The 18,946-nt window shown below is 55.9% G+C and overlaps 1 protein-coding gene across 3 annotated transcripts in view; it reads right to left on the bottom strand.

The window, feature by feature from the left end:
* The window catches only part of CCDC40 (coiled-coil domain containing 40), a 35,055-nt gene that overhangs the window by 13,126 nt on the left and 2,983 nt on the right, over positions 1–18,946 (bottom strand). For 2 of the 3 annotated variants that reach the window (XR_006608303.1, XM_045085765.1), the window contains exons 4-12: positions 16,623–16,767; positions 15,272–15,465; positions 14,421–14,504; positions 14,127–14,346; positions 9,214–9,371; positions 8,923–9,045; positions 5,941–6,062; positions 1,030–1,273; positions 762–944 (exon numbers count right to left, since the gene is read on the bottom strand). Coding sequence is in view for 2 of the 3 variants with exons in the window: in XM_045085765.1 (XP_044941700.1) it covers positions 762–944; positions 1,030–1,273; positions 5,941–6,062; positions 8,923–9,045; positions 9,214–9,371; positions 14,127–14,346; positions 14,421–14,504; positions 15,272–15,465; positions 16,623–16,767 (1,473 nt within the window). In the remaining variant the exon portion in view is untranslated. The remainder of the gene's footprint in view (positions 1–761; positions 945–1,029; positions 1,274–5,940; positions 6,063–8,922; positions 9,046–9,213; positions 9,372–14,126; positions 14,347–14,420; positions 14,505–15,271; positions 15,466–16,622; positions 16,768–18,946) is intronic. The other variant, XM_045085766.1, reaches the window with a different exon arrangement.

The raw sequence follows: 18,946 nt of genomic DNA on the forward strand, positions 1-18,946 counted from the left end.
CAAGGAAGGGCGCAGGGACCCCCGACCACGGCTCGGAGTGAAGCGAGACCCCAGGGAGAGCAAGAGAGAGCTCTTCTTGGAGGAGGTCCCCAGGCCGCGGGGGCCTCGCCTGGTGGGGCAGAGGTCTGGGGGCTCTGCGACCCCACCCTGCGAGCCTGGGTTTTTGCCACAGCAGCTTCTCCTACAAGTGTGGACAAAGACGTCTGGCGAGCACGTCCAGAGCTGAGTTGTTCACGACGTTTAGAACCTGGAAACACGTTCAAGTGTCTCCGCAGAGGGTTTTCAAGCACGATGCGTTCGTCTGTGTGACGAAGTGGCGTGCAGAAAGGAAAATGTGGGGTTTTGAGGAACATTTCACGGACAGTGTTAGTTGGATGTGGCCAAAAAGTGAACTAAAACAGCCTCCGCCCGGGGAGAAAGCCCGTGGGGACCTGTGCTTCCTCATGCGCTTTCCTCTCTGCGGCGTATTTCGGTGAAACGCAGGAGACTGGACTAGGATAGACGTGAAAACTGACAAAGGAGTCGGATGTTGTTTGCGGTGGGTGCATGCGGGTGCGTCCACGTGCGCGCCTGCTCGAGGGGCGAGTCCCGTGTGTGCGTGCGCGTGTGCGCGTGCACCTGTGAGAGTGTCGGTTCGTGGGTGCAACTAGAGCTAAGTGACAAGTGAGCAGACCGGCTGAGGGCCCCTCGCTCAGCCTGCGTCCCCCGCCCGTGACCCGCCAGCCCGGGCGCCCCCAGGGCCGCGGCGTCGGATGGCCTACCAGGTTGGTCTTCTGCTTCTGCAGCTTCAGGATGAGCTGGCGGAAGTACTTGGTCATCTTGTTGGACGTCATGTGCTCCTGCAGCTTCTCCACGATGGAGGCGTCCATCCTCCTCCTCAGCTCCAGCTCGTGCTGGGTGGACTGCTGGACGGACTGCAGGTCGCCCATGCTGGCCGCGTACTCCTGGACAGGAAGGAAGGGGCAGGGACGGGGCTGTGCGGGGGCGGCCGCGGGGACACACCGTGCGGGCGGCGGGACGTGGTCGTACCATTTGGGCCTTGCCCAGCGCGTCCTCCGTGTCCTGCAGCGCCAGCCGGTAGGTGTTGAACTCGCTCTGCAGCGCCTCCTGCTTGCTCAGGCTCTGCGCCGTCAGCTTCTGCATCAGGCTGGCCTCCGTCTCCTCCCGGTTCAGGATGCTCGCCAGCTTCTCGTTCTGCTCTTCCTCCTTCATGATGGATTTCTTGTAGGCCTCGATCTCCCCGTCGATGGACATGATCTGGTGCTGGCATTCGCTGCCGGGAGCGAGAGAGCAAAGCCGGGGCCTCAGAGCGCCCGGGGCCCGGGCTCTGCCCGCGTGCGGAGGGGCTCGCCCGGCAGAGAGGGACGAATGGGGACCCAGCTCTTAGCAGCAGCCAATCTCGATGCCCGCTTCCTGACCTAGTCACAGAACCGCTGCCCACTTTGATGGGTAGAGAGCCAGGGAGAAGGGCCGGAGGGGGCAGGCATTGTCCTGGGCCGGATCCGGCCACCCTCGCCGGTCAGAGGAGCGATCCCGGTAAGGGAGTGTGCTAATCCAATTTCATACACACGGACACGGGAACTCTGAGCCCTTGAGCCCCAGGCCCGTGGCCACATGCGTGGCGTGGCTGGGAGGAGCACTGTGGGTGTCACTCCTGACTCTCGGTTCCGTCTGCACATTGGCTGTGCGAATGCCTGTAACTAACATCAAGGCAAACAGACAGGTGCTGGGTAGTAGAATCTTCATTTGCGTGTGACACATTGTTTCTCCTACATTCTGAGACGTCCTGCAGCTATGGGCTTTTCTCCACTGGTCCTATTTGATCTTTGAATAAGTTCTTATTCAAAGTTCTTATTCAAAATCAGGGGCGCCTGGGTGGCTCAGTGGGTTAAAGCCTCTGCCTTCATCTCAGGGTTCTGGGATCGAGCCCCGCATCGGACTCTCTGCTCAGTGCGGAGCCTGCTTCCTCCTCTCCCCCTGCCTGCCTCTCTGCCTACTTGTGATCTTTTTCTCTCTGTCAAATAAATAAATAAAATCTTAAAAAAAAAAAAAAAACCCAGGGAGATGTGCCATGTTTATTTAGCAGAAGACTCACTATCGTTAAGGCGTTAGTTCTCCCCCAAAAGATCTTTAGCCTCAACGCAATTCTAATTACAATCGAAGTAAGTATATTTTTTCCAGAAATTGCCACACTCATTCTAAAATTATATATGGAAATCTACAGGACCTCAAATTGCCCAAATACTTTTGCAAAAGAAGAACAAGGACCCCCCAATCTGATTTTAAGACTTTGTATAAAGTTGTCATTATCAGGTCCGTGTGGTTTTGGTGGAGGGAGCAGAATCAGGAGTCCACAAACAGACAAACCGACGCACAAACACACGTGGTCAATTGATATTTGATGAAGGGGACACAGTCTTTCAATGGAGAGAGGACGGTCTGTTCAGCGGCGGTGCTGGGACTGTGGGCAAATGGACGGAACTTAGGTCTCACATCTGCCGCAGCAGATGTTAACTGGGGATGATGTTAACGAACCCACGGGGAAGAATTAGCAGAAGACACAGGAGGGAGCTTCAGGACCCTGCGTCGGGCAAAGATTTCTTCAAGAGGACACAAAGAGCATGAGCTATGAAAAAAATTAATTAACTGGGCTTCATCAACGTTTAAAGCCTGTCCTTCCGAAGCCACTGTCGTGAGAATGGGAAGACAAAGCCACAGGCTGGGGGGAAATACGTTCAGAGCACACGTCTGAGGGAGGCACTGTATCTAGAATATATGAAGATCTCTTCTGAGTCAGCAATGAGATGAGCCCCTCAATATAAAAAAGAAGGTCTCCGGGGGGCAGGTCAGCACGTGAGAGTGTGCTCAACCTCGTCAGTCATCGGGGAATTGCGGAGTTAAACCTCGGGTGATACCACGACTCCCCGACTCCCCGACTCACGGCTGAATGGAACGGCTAAAGTTAAAATGATTGACAACAGCCAGTGTTGGTGAGGACGGGGGAGTCGCTGGGAATCGCGCCCGCTGCTGGAGGGAGCGCAGAATGGAATAAACGAGATTGGAAAAAACACTGGGCGTTTGTGACCGCGTCGAATGCGTGCTCAGCGGCGGTCCCAGGCCAGGCGCTCCCCCAGGGGACGAGGAAGCACTAGACGCCCAGACGCGTACATGCTGTCCCAGGAGCTCTGCCCACGACACCCCGGACCGGAAACAATGGGGAAGCCCGTCAGCTGGTGACCCGGTGAACGCGGCGAAGGTCTCTTTGGCAATAACAAGAGACACACGGCCGCGCTGGCACCGTCTCACGTCCCACGTGGGGATGACGCTCAGAAGCCGGGCGAGGACGGCCGCGTGCTGCGTGACTCCATCCCCGGGACCTCCCGGGGATGACGGGGCGGGCGGGACAGAGAGCAGATGGGGGCTCGGCGCGGGCTGGAGGTGGGGACATTGTCGGACTTGGGGATGAAGGAAGCGGCCCGTCATCTTGAGGCCCGGGGGGGGGGGCTTGCCTCTGCCCATCTGCCACGCTCGCAGAGCTGGGCACGGACGAAGGAGAACTTTTGTACATAAGAAATCTGCACATAAATTAGCCTCAATAAACCCAACCTAAAATAAAAAAGCTACTCAGTTTCTTTTTTAGGAAGTAGCAGCCTTATAAATGTCTAAAATCTGACAATAAAAATAAGCCATCCAATTTAAAAAGACACAGTCACAAATTGCATGACAGAAGTCTGAACACGTGGTAAGACATACGTGGGGGACAAGAGATGCCTGTGAGCGCCCAGAATGCTAATAAATTGTCATTGTCCCCGAAGGAAAAAGACGGTGGTATTGTGAACCTTTTTTTCCCGTTTTTCAAATTTCCTAAAATGTGATCACTTATCCTTGATAAAGATTACTTTTAAAAAACACACTTTAGGGGGGGCACCTGGGTGGCTCAGTCAGTTAAGCATCTAACTCTTGATCTTAGCTCAGGTTGTGAGTTCAAGCCCCGAGCTGGGCTCTACTTTGACCGTGGAGCCTGCTTAAAAAAGACCAAAAAAAGCAGTATCACATGCTGATAAGTCAAGCCACATGAAGACAGAATCGGTCACTCAATTCAGTCAATGTATTAACATGGTTCCTATGGAATGGTGGGGATGAAACTTGATGGGATTAGGCTCAAGAGAGATTAGAAGGAGTTTCTGGAAAAGGTCTTATTTTTGCCTAGACATGGAAGCCACCCCATGGAGACCTTGGATGTTCTGGCCGCCATCTTGAAAAACAAGCTTACCCTGGGCTCTACCCTGGGCATGGAGCCCACTAAAAAAAAAAAAAAAAAAAAAAAAAAAAAAAAAAAAAAAAAAAAAAGATGATAGTTAAAAAAATGAATGAAATAAAAATTAAAAAGGTACTTTAAGAACGTCCTTGATTATGGGGAATCAGGCTCCTTGTTCAGCTGGGAGCCTGCTTCTCCCTCTGCCTCTGCTGCTCCCCCTCTTGTGCTCTGTCAGGTAAATAAATAAAGTCTTTTTAAAAAAGATTTATTTATTTGACAGAGAGAGACAGAGATCACAAGCAGGCAGAGAGAGGGGGGAAGCAGGGTCCCTGCTGAGCAGAGAGCCCGACCCGGGGGCTCGATCCCAGGACCCTGAGACCATGATCTGAGCCGAAGGTCCTACGCCGGGAATGCCACTTGTGTGCTCAAAACCCTTGACTTCCTGGGTGGCTCAGTGGGTTAAAGCCCCTGCTTTCGGCTCATGTCATGATCCCAGGGTCGTGGGATCGAGCCCCACATTGGGCTCTCTGCTCAGCGGGAAGCCTGCTTCCCCCTCTCTCTGCCTGCCTCTCTGCCTACTTGTGATCTGTCAAATAAATAAATGAAATCTTAAAAAAAAAAGAGAGAGAGAGAGAGAGAGTAAAAATAAAATAAGTGTTCAAAACATTTTTTTTTCTCCCGTTAGTCCGATGGGCGCCTTCCAAATGGCCAAGTTCTTGCGGGGCTCTGGGACCCCCTGTGGGGTGTGGCCTTCTGGGGAACCACCTGGCAGATCTCTGCACGGATGTCCCCCAGAACTCCGGGCTCGACACACTGTAACACACTGTAATAGCAGGGACGTGGGTGAGACCCTACAGCAGAGAAGTGCGAGGACCCGCCCTGCCTGGTGGGAAGCCCCCCGCAAGCTGCCGCTGGGCACACGCTCCGCTCCGTGCGGGGAAAGGAAGGAATGATCATGCGGAGATCAGGAAAGGTCTCGGGGGCAGGTCGGCGAATGAGAAAAGCAAGGCGTTCAGCAGTGTGTACGCAGCGTGCTACTTCCGTGTGCGTGTATGCGTGTGTGCGTGTGTCTTGTTGGGGGGGAGGGTGGTTGTTTTGTTTCGCTTTCTTCTTAATCGCAGGACCGAAAAGGAGAAAAGTCTCCTGCTGTCCAAGGCCCGGAGATGCAGAGCTGCCGAGAGCGGCTCCTCACTCCTTCCTGCCCACCGCGCCGCACGGGGGTCCCCATCACCTGGGGACTGCAGGAGGGCCCTCTGCCTCCCCCCCCCACCCCGCAGGGAGATTAAGACAGGATCCGGGATGGTTTCCGCACACAGGTGATGAAGAGCAAAGCGGGGGGAGACCTTCTCTCCCAGAGATAAACACCCCTTTCTCCTTCTCCCACTGTTGGTCCTAATCTTCCCAGGAAGCCTGAGAACGGAAGCTTTGCTGTCCGGGTACCACGGAAAGTCTGAAATGCTGAATCTTGGTGAACAATAGGGAGCTTTCAGCGCGGAAGCCGGGGCTGTGGGGCTGCAGGTGCACCCCTCTGTCCCCTCAGACCCAGCAGGAAGGGCGCCGTGGGCCCACCTGGGCAGGTGGGGGTGCAGCAATCTGCACGTCCATCTGTCTCCCTGAGCTCCCGGCCCCCCACCGTGGTGCCCCTGAAGGGCGGCCAGAGGCCGTCCCGGGTGTGCCCATACCTGAGCGCCTCCTGGATGGTCCCGTGGGCCTCGTCGCGGTGCTTCATGCCCACCAGGCAGGCTGCCCACTGCTGCAGGATGCGCCTTTTCTCCACGTTGATGGCGTCGATCTCCGTGCAGGCCTGCGGGGGAGAGTTGGGGTTACGGGGACGTTGGTCCAACCTCACGATGCTCAAGGCCCCAGGAGGATGTTTGAAAAGCCCCAAACGTCCTGGAACATCTCCTTCCCCTGTGTCACCCTTGCTTTTCTGACCCCGCACCAGCAAAAGGGTAAGTGTGAAAATAATACAGCTGTAAAAATAATACATCGAAACACCCAGCCGAGCCCTGACTCCGGGCCCCAAGGCCCTCAGTGACAGGGGTCCAGGAGGAGGAGATGAGGGAGCCAGCAGGGAGGGGCATCCGTCACACCCAGACCCCAGACGCCGGGGATGGGAGGTGTCGCTGATTCTCGCAGGGAGCACCGTCCACAGACTGGAGTTTCCGTCACAAGAGGTGGGTACAGCCTTGGTGCCTGACACCCCTTCCCGTAGGAGCCTGAGCTGTCGAGAATGACCTGGCAGCTCCGTGGGAGCTTCCGCCAGGCCCTGGTGTGTGTGTGTGTGTGTGTGCACGCGTGCCTGGGCACGCGTGTACATGGTGTGTGTACTCATATCTCTATGTTATTTTATAGCCTGGAATTAAAAATTAACATGTTGTACCCAGGTTTCTATGTCAGCAAGGGTCTATTTGATTGTTGGGATATATCCTGACTTTTGTGGCTAACGCCCTGCCCTTGGGACTTTGTTATTGAACCCAACAATGTCCCCAGTGAATCACTATTCATTTTGCTTGTGGAGTTTTTAATAAACAACATTTTTGCTTGCATGCTGCTTCAGTAGTTTCCTTGGAATGAGGCCCAGGCGATATTTCGGAAGGAGGCAGGGGAGTCTTCGGGGTGGGGTGGGTGTACGGGAGCCCATGTGTTTTTCCGACCGGCCTGGGGGGGGCCGGTCCCCTCTACGCTGGTTCCCTTCTATCAGGGGCTCCTCACCCTGTTCGTTCACGGTGTCTGTGGTGCACCTGCTGTGGGCTGCGCGGTGTTCTGAGTACGGGAAGGCAAAGTGAATGGGACGCAGGGCCGCCCTGCCTGGCGGAGACAAACCCAGCCGCGAGGGGCAGAAGGCACCGAGAGACCCAGCCCGGGCCTATGCCCACGACCGTCCCTTAGCGGCACAGGGCACGGGGTTATTTCCTACTGACTTGCGTGATCTGTTCCCACCACCAAAGTCACTCGTAGGTGAAAGCCTGTCTTTCCTGGTGGGTGTCCCGTCTTTCACTCTGCTGGTGGCGCCCTCGGTCCCCCGACGCCATGGTGGGCCTGCCTCACCCTCCCCATGGGTTCCTTTAAGAGGGTCTCTTCTCCGTGCTGGGCTTCCAAAGGCCCTGCAACTCCGGATTTAAAGAATATTTTTTCTCGTATTTTCTTCCAGTACACGTTCCCCATTTACATTTTTTTTTTTTAAGATGTTATTTATTTGACAGAGAGATCACAAGCAGGCAGAGAGGCAGGCAGAGAGCGAGGAGGAAGCAGGCTCCCCGCTGAGCAGAGAGCCTGATGTGGGGCTCGATCCCAGGACCCTGGTATCATGACCTGAGCCGAAGGCAGAGGCTTTAACCTACTGAGCCACCCAGGTGCCCCTCTCCATTTACAATCTTAATCCTATCTGGAATTCATTTTCGTGTCTGGTAGGAGGAAAAGATTTAATTTTGCCCCAAATGATGAACCAAAGGTCCCTCCTCCGTTGGGCAAGATTCCTGTGTTCTCCACTGATTTACAGTGCACTCCAGTTTCCTGCAGCATTTGCTCCCTCCGAGGCTCTGCTCGTGGGCTCCACAGCCCGTCCGTCCGGGACTCCAGGCTTCAGAATGGGTGACATTTAGTGGGGTACCCTGAGGATGACCTACCAGCCCAGGGATTCTGGGACTCTTCTGGTCCCAGCACAAGACCCACATCTCAGGACACCCCTCTGTTCCCGGCGACCCCCCCCCGAGCTTCCCTTTTCCTGACAGCTCCTGCCCAGTCCTCCAAATGTACGCTTCGCGTCAAACCTCAGAATCTTGGGGCGCCTGGGTGGCTCAGTGGTTTAGGCCTCTGCCTTTGGCTCAGGTCATGATCTCAGGGTCCTGGGATCGAGTCCCACATCAGGCTCTCTTCTCGGCAGGGAGCCTGCTTCCTCCTCTCTCTCTCTGCCTGCCTCTCTGCCTACTCGTGATCTCTGTCTGTCAAATAAATAAATAAAAATCTTAAAAAAAAAAAAAACAACACCTCAGAATCTCTTCACTAACTAGAAACTGCCTCCTGGGGCGCCTGGGGGGCTCAGTCGTTAAGCGTCTGCCTGCAGCTCAGGTCATGATCCCAGCGTCCTGGGATGGAGCTCCCTCTCCCCCTCCCTGCTTGCGCGCTCTCACTGTCTCTCTCTGTCAAATAAATAAATAAAATCTTCTAAAAAATTAAAAAAAATAAAAATGGCCTCTTTTCTTCTAGATCCCCAGGTTGGAGGGCCCCGGGCGCTTTCCCATGTGGGCCCACGTGGGCCTGTCCATTTCTGCAAGTGTTCTCTTCTCCCCATCAAAGCGGCTTGTGTCCTCCACGTTCCCGCACACGAGCGCGCAGGTGGTGACTCACAGACCAACAAAATAGGAAGACACGGCCGCTGTTGGCCTCAGCTGCCCTGAGGGCCCCTCTGGCCATGCGCCCGCAGCCCAGCTCAGCCTCCCTGGGACACCAGGGGCCTCTCCTGGGAGGATCCAGCCGACAAGCAGACCCAGGTGTCTGGCCTCCTGGGCTGCCAGCTGCTGTGCAGAAGAGGAACCTCCGCGTCCCCCCGTGGGGCAGCCGGACGCTGGACCGCTTCGGGAGACATGCGGGGAGCCCATGGGCTGAGTGGGGCGTGGGGCCCGGCGATCCCCTGGCCTTGGGGGGTGCGGGGCAGCTCCTACCTCGCTCACGGCCTTCCGGAGCACCCGTGTGTCCTCGGCCTGGGCGCAGCTCTGAGCCTCCAGCAGCGCGATCTGCTCCTCCAGCCGGTGTGCTCTGCTGGTGAGCTGGTCCACGTGCAGGTCCTGCGAAGGGGACCGGTTCCTGCGTGCCGCACCGGACGCCCCACCCAGCCCTCGAGCCCCTCGCCCGCCAGAGGCCAGGGGGGGGCTCCTGGGAAATGGAAGGTTGGGGGGAGGGGAGGTGGGGGGCAGTGTGGGGGACATGGCCACCGCGCGGAGGTTGCAGAGCACCTGCTGCTTCTTCTCCACCTCCGCCCGCGTCCGCTGCACCTCCGACTTCTTCACCACCTGCTGCATCACGCGGATGTCGTCGCGCACGTCCTGCTCTATGTTCTGCATGTAGAACAGGTGCAGGGCCAGGCCGTCCAGCTCCGTCTGCAGAGCCGCCACTGTGGGGGGAGGGGCGGCGCTCAGTCGTTTCGGTGCCCAGGGCTCCAGAAGCCTCCCTGCCTGGGAACCTGCGGCTTCCAGACCGCGGAGACCCCGACTTCGCCATCACAGCCTCGCAGTCTGGTCGGAAAGACGCAAGCATAGGTAACCCCCATCCAGCCATCGTCAGCGACCATTCCAGCGCCCCCCGTGTCTTAGAGGCCCTCCCCGTGTCTGAGGATCTGCTAAGACCCAGGCAGGCCATGAGGCCTCCTGTTACTCCGGCACATTTCTTACTGCGTAGATGTTGGGCATCTAGGTAGTCCTGCATCCTGGGAGGACACCCGCCCAAGGGGGCGCTGAGCTCCACCAGAGCCCCTTGCCCGGCCCCGGGACTGAAAGGGCCTCGTGGTGGTGCAGGCCAGGAGTGCCAGAGCTGTCCTGGGGGCCAGGCCTCACCAGCACAGCACTGTCCGCTCCCCACTCAGAGACAGATGGTGGATTTCCGTCCAGCGACAAGCCCAGCTTGTCGGGGCCCAAGCTTGTGCGGGGCCCCGACGTCTGTGGGAATTCGTTTCCGGGCAACGGAAGAGTAACCCGGAACACCTGGAGGTTGTCACAGATGCGAAGACGGGGTTCGCTCCCAGCTCCTGTTTGTCCTTTAACTTCGTCATGCTTCTTACAAGTTTTACGTTTCTGCATAAGCAAAACTGTCCAAGTCCCCTCTCTGGCCTCGTCCGTCACGTCACGCTTCCGGCGACCTGCCCAGCCCGAGACATTAGCAAGAGCAGCCCCACCGGCGACCTTACGTGTTCTTCCGATGCTCCCGTGACTTCCTGAAACATGTCCTGCGACTGACCTTGCTTTTTGTATGGCGTGAAATAGGGTCTAAGTATGCGTTTTCAGATGACCAAACGGTCAAGAAGACACGCAGTGGCTTCAAGACGCCGTCTGTGCGTTCACCGAACCTGCCGACGTGGCCGGATTCCCACGCGAGTTTCGCAGCAGCCTCTGCTCTCCACCTTCCTCCCCGGCGGCTCTGTCCCCTCGGTGCCGGTCTGGCGGCCTGACACCCGATAGGACACCCGATAGGACACCTGATAGGACACCTTCCCTGCAGGTAACTCTCCTTTGCAACTTTTTCTCGGGGAGCCTTATGCGTTTAATCCTCCAAGTACACTTTCGGACCAATTTGTGGAGGCTGGGGAGCATTTTACGTATTGCTCAGGAATCCTCTCTCGCACACGACGCAAAAACGTCTTTAAAGGAAAGCACGAGAACCAATCGCCTGGGCGCTCGGTTGAGGGTCCCGGGACCTGGGGGGAGGGGGAGGCGGGAGACTGCCCACCCCGGAGCTCTCGACTTTGGGATGATTCTTCTTGAAAATGAGTAAGTTAATGACTATGTTCAATAAGTCTAAGGTCACCCGAAATACCCCGCTGTGGGCTTTAGCGGGAACGGCACTTCACGGTGTGCGGACTGGGACTGTGTCGTGGGGCTTCCCTGCTACTGACATGGGAGATTTATTTATTTAAATCTGTTTTATGTCCTTTAGCAAAATTGGGCTGTTCTTCTCTGGAAAGGCTCACTCACTTCTTGTTAGATCTATCCTAAGTATTTTATGGTCGTTATGACCCTGATGAATGAGGGTTTAAAAAAAAAAAACAAAACAGTTTAGTTCTTAACTGGGTATCACTGGGATAGGAGAAAATGCTGGATCTGGCATTCAGCTACTTTACCTTCTTTACTGTTTCTAGTACTGTTTTTTTTTTTTAAATTGGTAATCTTGGATCTTCTAGGTAAATGGTCACGTGATAGGTAGAGCATGAGAATTTCATGTCCCAAATACTCACCTCATTTACTTTGCCTGCTGGAGACTGCGAGGTTGGACCCACGGGCTGCTGGCAGCTTCCCCCTCTCCCTCCGGATCCTAGCCTGGCCCTTCCCGGTGGTTCCCTCCCAGGACAGCTTTCGGGCTCATTTCCGGAAACACTCTAAGGAACTTTCCTTCTAATCTAGTTCGGGACCGACGGCGCGTGTTAGCCTACACCTGGAAAATCCTCTGTTTTCCCCGCTCCTATAACTTACTAATCAAATGCATTAAATTAGGGGCTTTCCTAGTTTCAAATGACCCCCGAATCCCACAGGAAAACCCTCCTTGAGAACCAGGTGCTTCTCTTTCAATACATGGGGCCGAACTCCGTTTGCTACTATTTCATTTTGGATTTTCTTGCCTCGCGGGTCGGACGGCTCCGCCGCGTCTGTGTTGGAGGCGTCCACAGCCAGGGCCGCACTCGGCGTTGTAACCCGTGCCTGGGAAGTTTCCCAGATTCCCGCCCCCCGCCCCCTGCCCTGGAGGGTTGGGCAGCGTGGGGGCGTCTGTTCTTGTCTCGGGTAGCAGGGGGGACGCGTCCGTAACCAACAAGCTGGTGGCTTTGGGGAAATCGAAGTCTGACGATGTTTTCAGTTTCTTCAATGAGGAACCCAGTCCCCAGAGTGGCCGTCTTGAAATGAAGAGCGACAGTCCCTCTGAATCGTCTTCACTCCCTGGGCTGCTCCTTGACGGACAGCCTGTCTGTTCCTCGCCCGGTTTGCCCAAGTTGATCGGCGTCTTGGTCATTTCAAAAACGGAGTATTTTTTATCTATCAGGCCAACTTACTTCCATTATTTTGCACAAGTTTCAGCTGTTTTACTTAGTTAACTCCCTCCTCCTGCTTCGTTTGGTTTCTTTGCTCCTTTTCAGCCTCTGGAGGGGGATGTTTGATCTTCCGTCTTGTTAATGAGGGTTACAAACAGTGCAGGGCTTCATACAAGCAGTGCCACCAACCCTGTCGTGTATGTTTGTACCTGTGATTCTCGGCCCCGGATGCACATTAGAATAATCTGAAAGGTTTCAAAAAATAAAAACAAAACCAAGGAAAGAAACACAAGATCCTGGCCCTTGGCAGGACAGCTCCACAGGGGACAGAGGGTGCTATGGGACAGCTGTGTGGCCTGGTGACTGAGTCGCCCTGGGCTCCTGCCGGGGCCAGCGGGTTGCTCTCTGCCTGCCGCAGTACGATTGTGTCCGGCCTGGACGCCAACAGCATTTTTCCTTTAGCTTTGGAGTTTGAAAATCTCAGCAGCTGTGTCTAGGCGTGTTCATTCTGGTTTCCAGCTGTCAGGCCCCCGGGGGCGTTTCTATCCCAGGGCTCACCTTTGCTGAGCTGGCACGGATGTTCTCCTCTGAGGTCGCCCGTGAGTGCCCTTGACCTCCTGGGACCTCGTCTGATGGGCGTCCGCAGTCCCAGACCTCACACCCACGTCCTGTATCATCTTCTCAAAACGTCCGCCGCTTGGGGTTTTCACTCTGAATTCGGGGAAGAATTCCTCAAACTGGCCTTTTGGTTTTCAAGTTCAGTTTTCCGCAATATCCCTCTGTCTGTTTAGTGGGGCCTTTGTTGGTTCTGGAGGAGGGGTATTTTATTTAACTGCAGGCATCCTTTTTCTTAACGGTCCGCTCTCGTTTTACTGCTGCGACGTTCTCTACAATCTCACGCTCGCTCATTTTTCGGTGTCAGGCCTGTGCCTGTGGACGCATCCACTCTGTCTGTCCAGCCCCATCCCCTGGAACCTGGGGTGCTGCTGAGCACTCAGGTTTTGACGGGAAGTTTCAGGGACTCCCTCGCAGGGGAGGTGTGCGGTCGTGGATGTTCTCCCGTGGAAAACCCCATATTTCCAGGCGGCGGCAGCACCGACGTCCCTAGCACTTGGAAGGGAGAGCAGGGGATGTTTCTGGAATCTTGTTTGGTTGACAGCATCTGTTTCCGTGCCCTGGTGGCCTCCAGAAAGGACACAAAGTGCAAGAAGATGTCTGCCTCTCTCCAGAAGCCTGGCTCCACGGAGGGGCGCTGACGTGGACCACGTGGGGGGCCGTGTCCTCTTTAGGCTGGTCTAAATTCTGTTCCTGCCAGAGCCTGCGATTCTTTATTGCTTTTGCACCAATGTCGGGTTCTTTTTTTCTCAGTATTTTTTGTTGATTTGGTACCCATGAGGGAGGGTGCTTGATAAAGAAGCTCTCAGCCCGACTCGGTTAATCCAAAAAGTTCTGCATTGCTCGGGGTCCGAAATGCCTCTTTGCAGCCACACGTGGGGTGTCCGTGTGGTCCTGTTTTCTCCCGGATCTGTGTAGGTCGTTTTCCCCTTTGTGGTAACCACACGCAGCGGATAAACCAACTTGGAGCAAAAAGCCCCATAGACTGAAATATTCACAGCAAAGTGAGCAAAATGGGGGTTCACGGGGCCGAGAGCCCGGCCCGTGCAGGGGTGGGGGTGTTTGATGAGGAAGAGCCCTATTGCCTCATCTGGTCCCAAGCCTCCGGGTCTTGCCGGCACCGGCCACACAGCGGACCACCGCTGCCACCGGGCTGCCGCCATCCCCTGGGCCACGGGCTGGCTTGGGTAAGACGCTGTGCTTGGGGTTGGCCTCACTCCTGTGTCCCACTTATTTAAACCCTGCCCACGCCCCGCCGCCTGCCAGCCTCTGCCCCTTTTGTCTCCGTCCGCTTTCCAAGCTGCTTGGGCCATCAGGTGCCTTTTGAGACGTCTCTGCCGCCTCTCCCTGAAGGGCTGGGAGCTCACCGAGGTGAGAGGAGGGGACCACGCCGTGTTTGCTGGATGCCCCGAGGCGACACGCAGGGATGCCTTTCGGGGATGAGCTGCCCGGGGGGGCGTGATCCGGGCGGCTGGAGAGGGCACCCGGGGACGCGGGTCTGCGCGGGACCCCCAGCCTTACACTTTTTGCGCTCGTTGTCAGCGGCCTCGCAGGTCCTGGCGTAGAGCAGGCGCGCGCTCCGCAGCTCCTCCTCCCTCCGCCGCCGGGCGCAGGCCGCCGTCGAGTGCAGGTCGTGGCTCCTCTCCAGCTGCATCTGCAGCCGGGCCAGGTGCTGCTGGACCCCGTAGAGCTCCATGCCCAGCTCTTGCCGCTGCATTCGGCTTTGCTTGGTGGCCACGCTCTGCGGCGGGGAGAGAACCGGGTCACAGGAGGGAGGCGCACAGCCGCGCGGGAGGCCGGAGGGGCGCTACGCACCAGCTCCTGGAGCTCCAGCTTCAGACTCTCTATCTGGCGGTTGAGATGGTTCTTCAGCGCGGCCTGGAACCTCACCATCAGGGGCTGGAACGGCAGAGAAGCGAGCCTGGTGACCCGCCCGCCCAGGCCTAAGCCGCCAGAGCTCTCCCGGGGGTGCAGAGGAGTTCTGGACTGGGGGCGGGCGCCCCACTTCTGCCCGCGCTGGCAGCTCTAGACTAAGGGCCCCGAGGTCCCGTGCCAGGTGCTGAAGGCCTGAGTGCGCGTTTTGGCATGGCAGAGTGAGCGGCGGCGGTGGTCCTGGTTGCTCCCCGGGTGAGAGGGTGAGGCGAGCATGGTCGGAGCTCCGAGCAACGGCCCATCGTTCCCACCGGGAGCACCGGGCTTTCCAAAAGGGCTCAGCCCATCAGGATTTGCCTTCCCGGCTTTCCGGAGCTGGGGGGGGGGTGGGCACGAGACCTCACAAGCTGGGGGGTGCGCCCCAAGCAGGGGCTTGGAACGGGGGTGACTGCGCCCCCCACCCAGCCTCCCGGATGTCTGCAGACATATTTGACCTCACGGCTAAGGTGCAGGGGCGCTCCTGGCATCTGGCGGGTGGAGCCAGGGGTCCTGCGCAGGACAGCCCGACCCCAGAGAGTGACCAGGTCCCCATGTCAGCAGTGCCAACGCCGAGGACTGCTGATTCTGGGCGAATGAATGGAAAGGAGGAGGCAGTTCACAGAGCGGTTTTGCTCAGTGGGTGAGGGCGGCGCGGGGCAGGGGGCTGGGCCTGGGGCGCGGGGGCAGCGGGTTGGGGGGCGTCTCTGGTCGCGCTCCATGTCAGGGCACGAGCAGGGTGGGGAGCACGTGCTTACGTGGTCGGGGTCCAGAACCACCAGCTGCTGTCCGTCTTCCTCGGCCTCGTCACTGCCCTCCGACTCTGTTCTCTCCAGGGTCCCCTCTTCGCCGGTGCTCAGCCGCTGGATCCGGTCCAGGAAGGCGGGGACGGCCCCTCTCTGGGGCTGTGCACTGGGCGCCTCTGGGGGGACACCTGGGGGCACAGCGAGCACTACTGAGGCGTTAATGCAGTGGCTAATGAGGCCACTCTGCTGCTGCTGTCCGGGGACGCCGGTTTCCAACCTCAGGCAACACCACAGAAAAGAAAAAGACAAGACATCACATGGGTTAGGGCTCAGGGCTTACAGCGTCTTCCATTCTGAATCTTCTAGTCGTTGGTTTAACATGTTCCATAGAAAGGGTCGCATTTCAAAGGTGATGCATATGGCCTTTACTATATTCCAAGAAGGAAATCTGTTTTGTAGATACTTTTTAGACACAAATAGTGAAGAGGAAGGTGGCTTCTTACTGATGGGCTACACTGATTTTATTTCTTTAATGGGAAACAGTTGATGAGATTGAAAAGAAGTATCAGTAAGGCTCTAGTTCCAGCTTTCCGATCCGCGGGAGCTGGAGAGATCCTGTTCTATTTTTTTTTTTTTTTAACTAAAGATTTTATTTATTTACCTGAGGGAGAGAGAGCATGAGAGAGGGGAGAAACAGACTCCCTTGGAGCAGGGAGCCCGATGTGGGACTCGATCTGAGGACTCCAGGATCATGACCTGAGCTGAAGGCAGTCGCTTAACTAAATGAGCGACCCGGGCGCCCCGATCCTGTTCTGTTTTTAACTCGTTCGGGTGTGCACTGTCCTCACGTCCCTGTGAGTGGTGGGAACCTTTATTGGTTGGACCATCCATGCTCTTGTATCATGAGGAATAAGAAACATCCTGGTCTATTTTCCCACGTTCACAACACGGGGATACGGGATGGGGTGTGCCGTGCGAACTTGGAGACTCAGCAAACACACAGGCTTAGGGGTGTTGATGCTGAGCCCCTCTGTGAGACCGGGAGGCGGGAAGGGGTGGCGTAGGGGGCTGTGGTCTGGGATGCCATCGGTTCTCTCAGTCAAGGTCTGGTTCTGCTGTGTACTTGGGTAGGTCACTAAACGACTCTTAGGGTCTTTGTAAAATAGGAGAACGGTTCCTCCCTCATTGGGCTACTGTAAGGGTTAAGCGAGAGGAGACAGAACAAATGCTCCGTAAACATGATCCCTATCTGTTAACGACAGTTGTATCTTTCAGCTCGCAGCCGAATGGGAAAGGAGGTAGCAGACGATGACGGGGAAGGAAGAGGCTCATCCCGTGGGCAGGACCGCCCCCGGCGCGGTACCTGGCTCCTGCAGGCAGGGCTCCTCTGTGCTCACGAGCAGCTCCTCCGAGTCCGAGGACGTGATGCTGCTTCCCTGGCTCAGTCGGAGGCGGTGTCGCGCCCCCAGAGGAAACACTTCCTGCTCCAGCCCGTCACTGGTCTTTTCCTAGAACAAGAACAACCAAACCTAAATCAACGAGGCCTTAATCAGGACCGAAAAGTTATTTGATTTTGATCTTTTGTAGCGTTCAAACATCAACATCACTGCCGAAGTAGTACAACTCGGTTGATGAAGCATCTGCCGCTGGCACAGGTCCTGGTCCTGGGGTCCTGGGATGCAGCCCTGCATCGGGCTCCTGCTCTGTGGTGAGTCTGCTTCTCCCTCTCCCTCTGACGTGGAGGTGAAGACCACTGAACAGGTGAAGACCACCGTTATTGGAGCTTAATTAGCGGTCGTTAGATCATGTTACTCTTTGGGCTCACCATGTGGGGTGGATCGTGGCTTTGTGGTTCCGGATGGTGGGTTCGGAGAAAGAGCAACCGTCACAGCTGTGTGACTCTGGGCAGGGAATCCGTCCACCCGAGTCCTCGTCTGGACACGGGGGTGGTCAGTGTCCTCCCCAGAGGGTTGTTGTCGGTGTCCCTGGGCCGGAATGTCAGGGGCAAAGGCACGTCCAGACCAGAGTCAAAGATGGAGGAATGTAACCCGACTCCTTGCTTTCCTTCCGGAACAACTCAAACCTGCAGCCAGCATGGGAGGTGGGGGCTGGCCTAATGTGGGGTGAGGAGGCCAGGACTCAGAGGCCATCCCTGGGTGACGTCATTACCGCACAGGTGACAGGCCTGGGCCAGATGACAAGAGTCCCCACCGAGGACAGCCTGGCACAGAGTCAGAGCCCCAAATATTTTGGGGCTGGCCTGGGTGGGATTGGCCCAACAGGGAGGGACCAGGGCAGCCCAGTGTGGGGGTGTCTGGGCTCAGGTGTGGTGAGGAGCGTCCACTCGGGGGCGGACAAATGCAGCGGAGGTTCCATCAGGGGACTGAGCAAGTTACTAAGTGCGTCGGGGAGAACGGGAGTAGCCTTCTCATTGCTGGAAAAAGGACCTGGAAATATGGAAGGGGAGGACGCAGAGAGGAACCCACTCAGCGGTGAGCTGTGTTGAGTGGGGTTGGCGTGAGATGTGTGTGGTGTGGTGTGTGTGTGCGTGTGTGTGTGTGTGTGTGTGTGGCATAGATGATAGTGAGAGAGTTTGGGGACGCTGACTAGTGGCGGTGAGATCACCTACCTACTCAAATCATGACTTCTAAATTTTATTTTCCATGAAAAGAAACCAGGCTTCTGGAGAAGCGTCTGATTCTAGGGCCGGTGGTCTGTGCCAAGAACGAGAAAACGTTCCAAGGACGACAGTGGTTAAAACAAAGAATGACTCCAGCTGTGTCAGAAGGACACAAAGGCCAATTTAGACAGGCTCTCACTGGCCGTACTGGGGATGATTTCTACTCAGTGTTGGACTAGAAGTTCTGGCCAGAGAGAAGAAGGCAAGAAAAAGATATGAAGGGCATCCAGATTGGAGAGGAAGAAGTTGAACCCCATTTATTCACAGAGACCATGATGATCTTTGTGAAAAACCCTACGATTCTACAAAAAAAAAAAAAAAAAGAGCTACCAGCACTAACAAGGGTGTCTAGCAGTGTTGCTGAATATAAGACCAATATACAAAATTAGTTCTGTTTCTACATACAGCATGGCACTCTGTACAAGACAGTGGCCAACAAATGGAAGCCATTTCCAACGGCATCAAAAGTGCAAAATAGTCAGGGATAAATCTGACCCAAGATGAGCCTAAACACATGCTGAGAGGAAGACAAACTCTTAGCAATATGGTGGTGGTTTGTTGTGATTTTTTCCCTTCCTTTGAAACACTCACTTTTCCTATCTTAAACCAAGAGAGCACCTTCTTCCTGCGGGTGAAGGGCGACTTCCCAGTGGAGAAGGCGGGCTCTTCTCACCCAAGGGTTCAACAGCCTCATTGGTAATGGGACAAAACATTCAGCACACCACTTCATAGGACATAAGAAGGAGAACCAGCCTCCCTCTGGGACCCAATGATCATATGATCCCAAGGGAAGATAACCCAGATCGCATCAAGAGGAAAACCAGGCAAATCCAACCTGAGAACCACCTTCAAGATGGCTGGCTGGTGACCTTTCGAAATGCCAAGGTCACTGAAGTCAAGGAAAGATTATGACCTAAGAGATGGGACCGCTAAAGGCAACATGGATTCGGAACTGTAAGTCTGCCATAAGAGGACCCTTGGTGAATGAGGCCTGAGGGTTATTCGGT

The sequence above is a fragment of the Mustela putorius genome, unplaced genomic scaffold, assembly GCF_011764305.1.
Source record: "Mustela putorius furo isolate JIRA1106 unplaced genomic scaffold, ASM1176430v1.1 tig00000873_pilon_pilon_pilon, whole genome shotgun sequence".
Taxonomy (NCBI): Eukaryota; Metazoa; Chordata; class Mammalia; order Carnivora; family Mustelidae; genus Mustela; species Mustela putorius.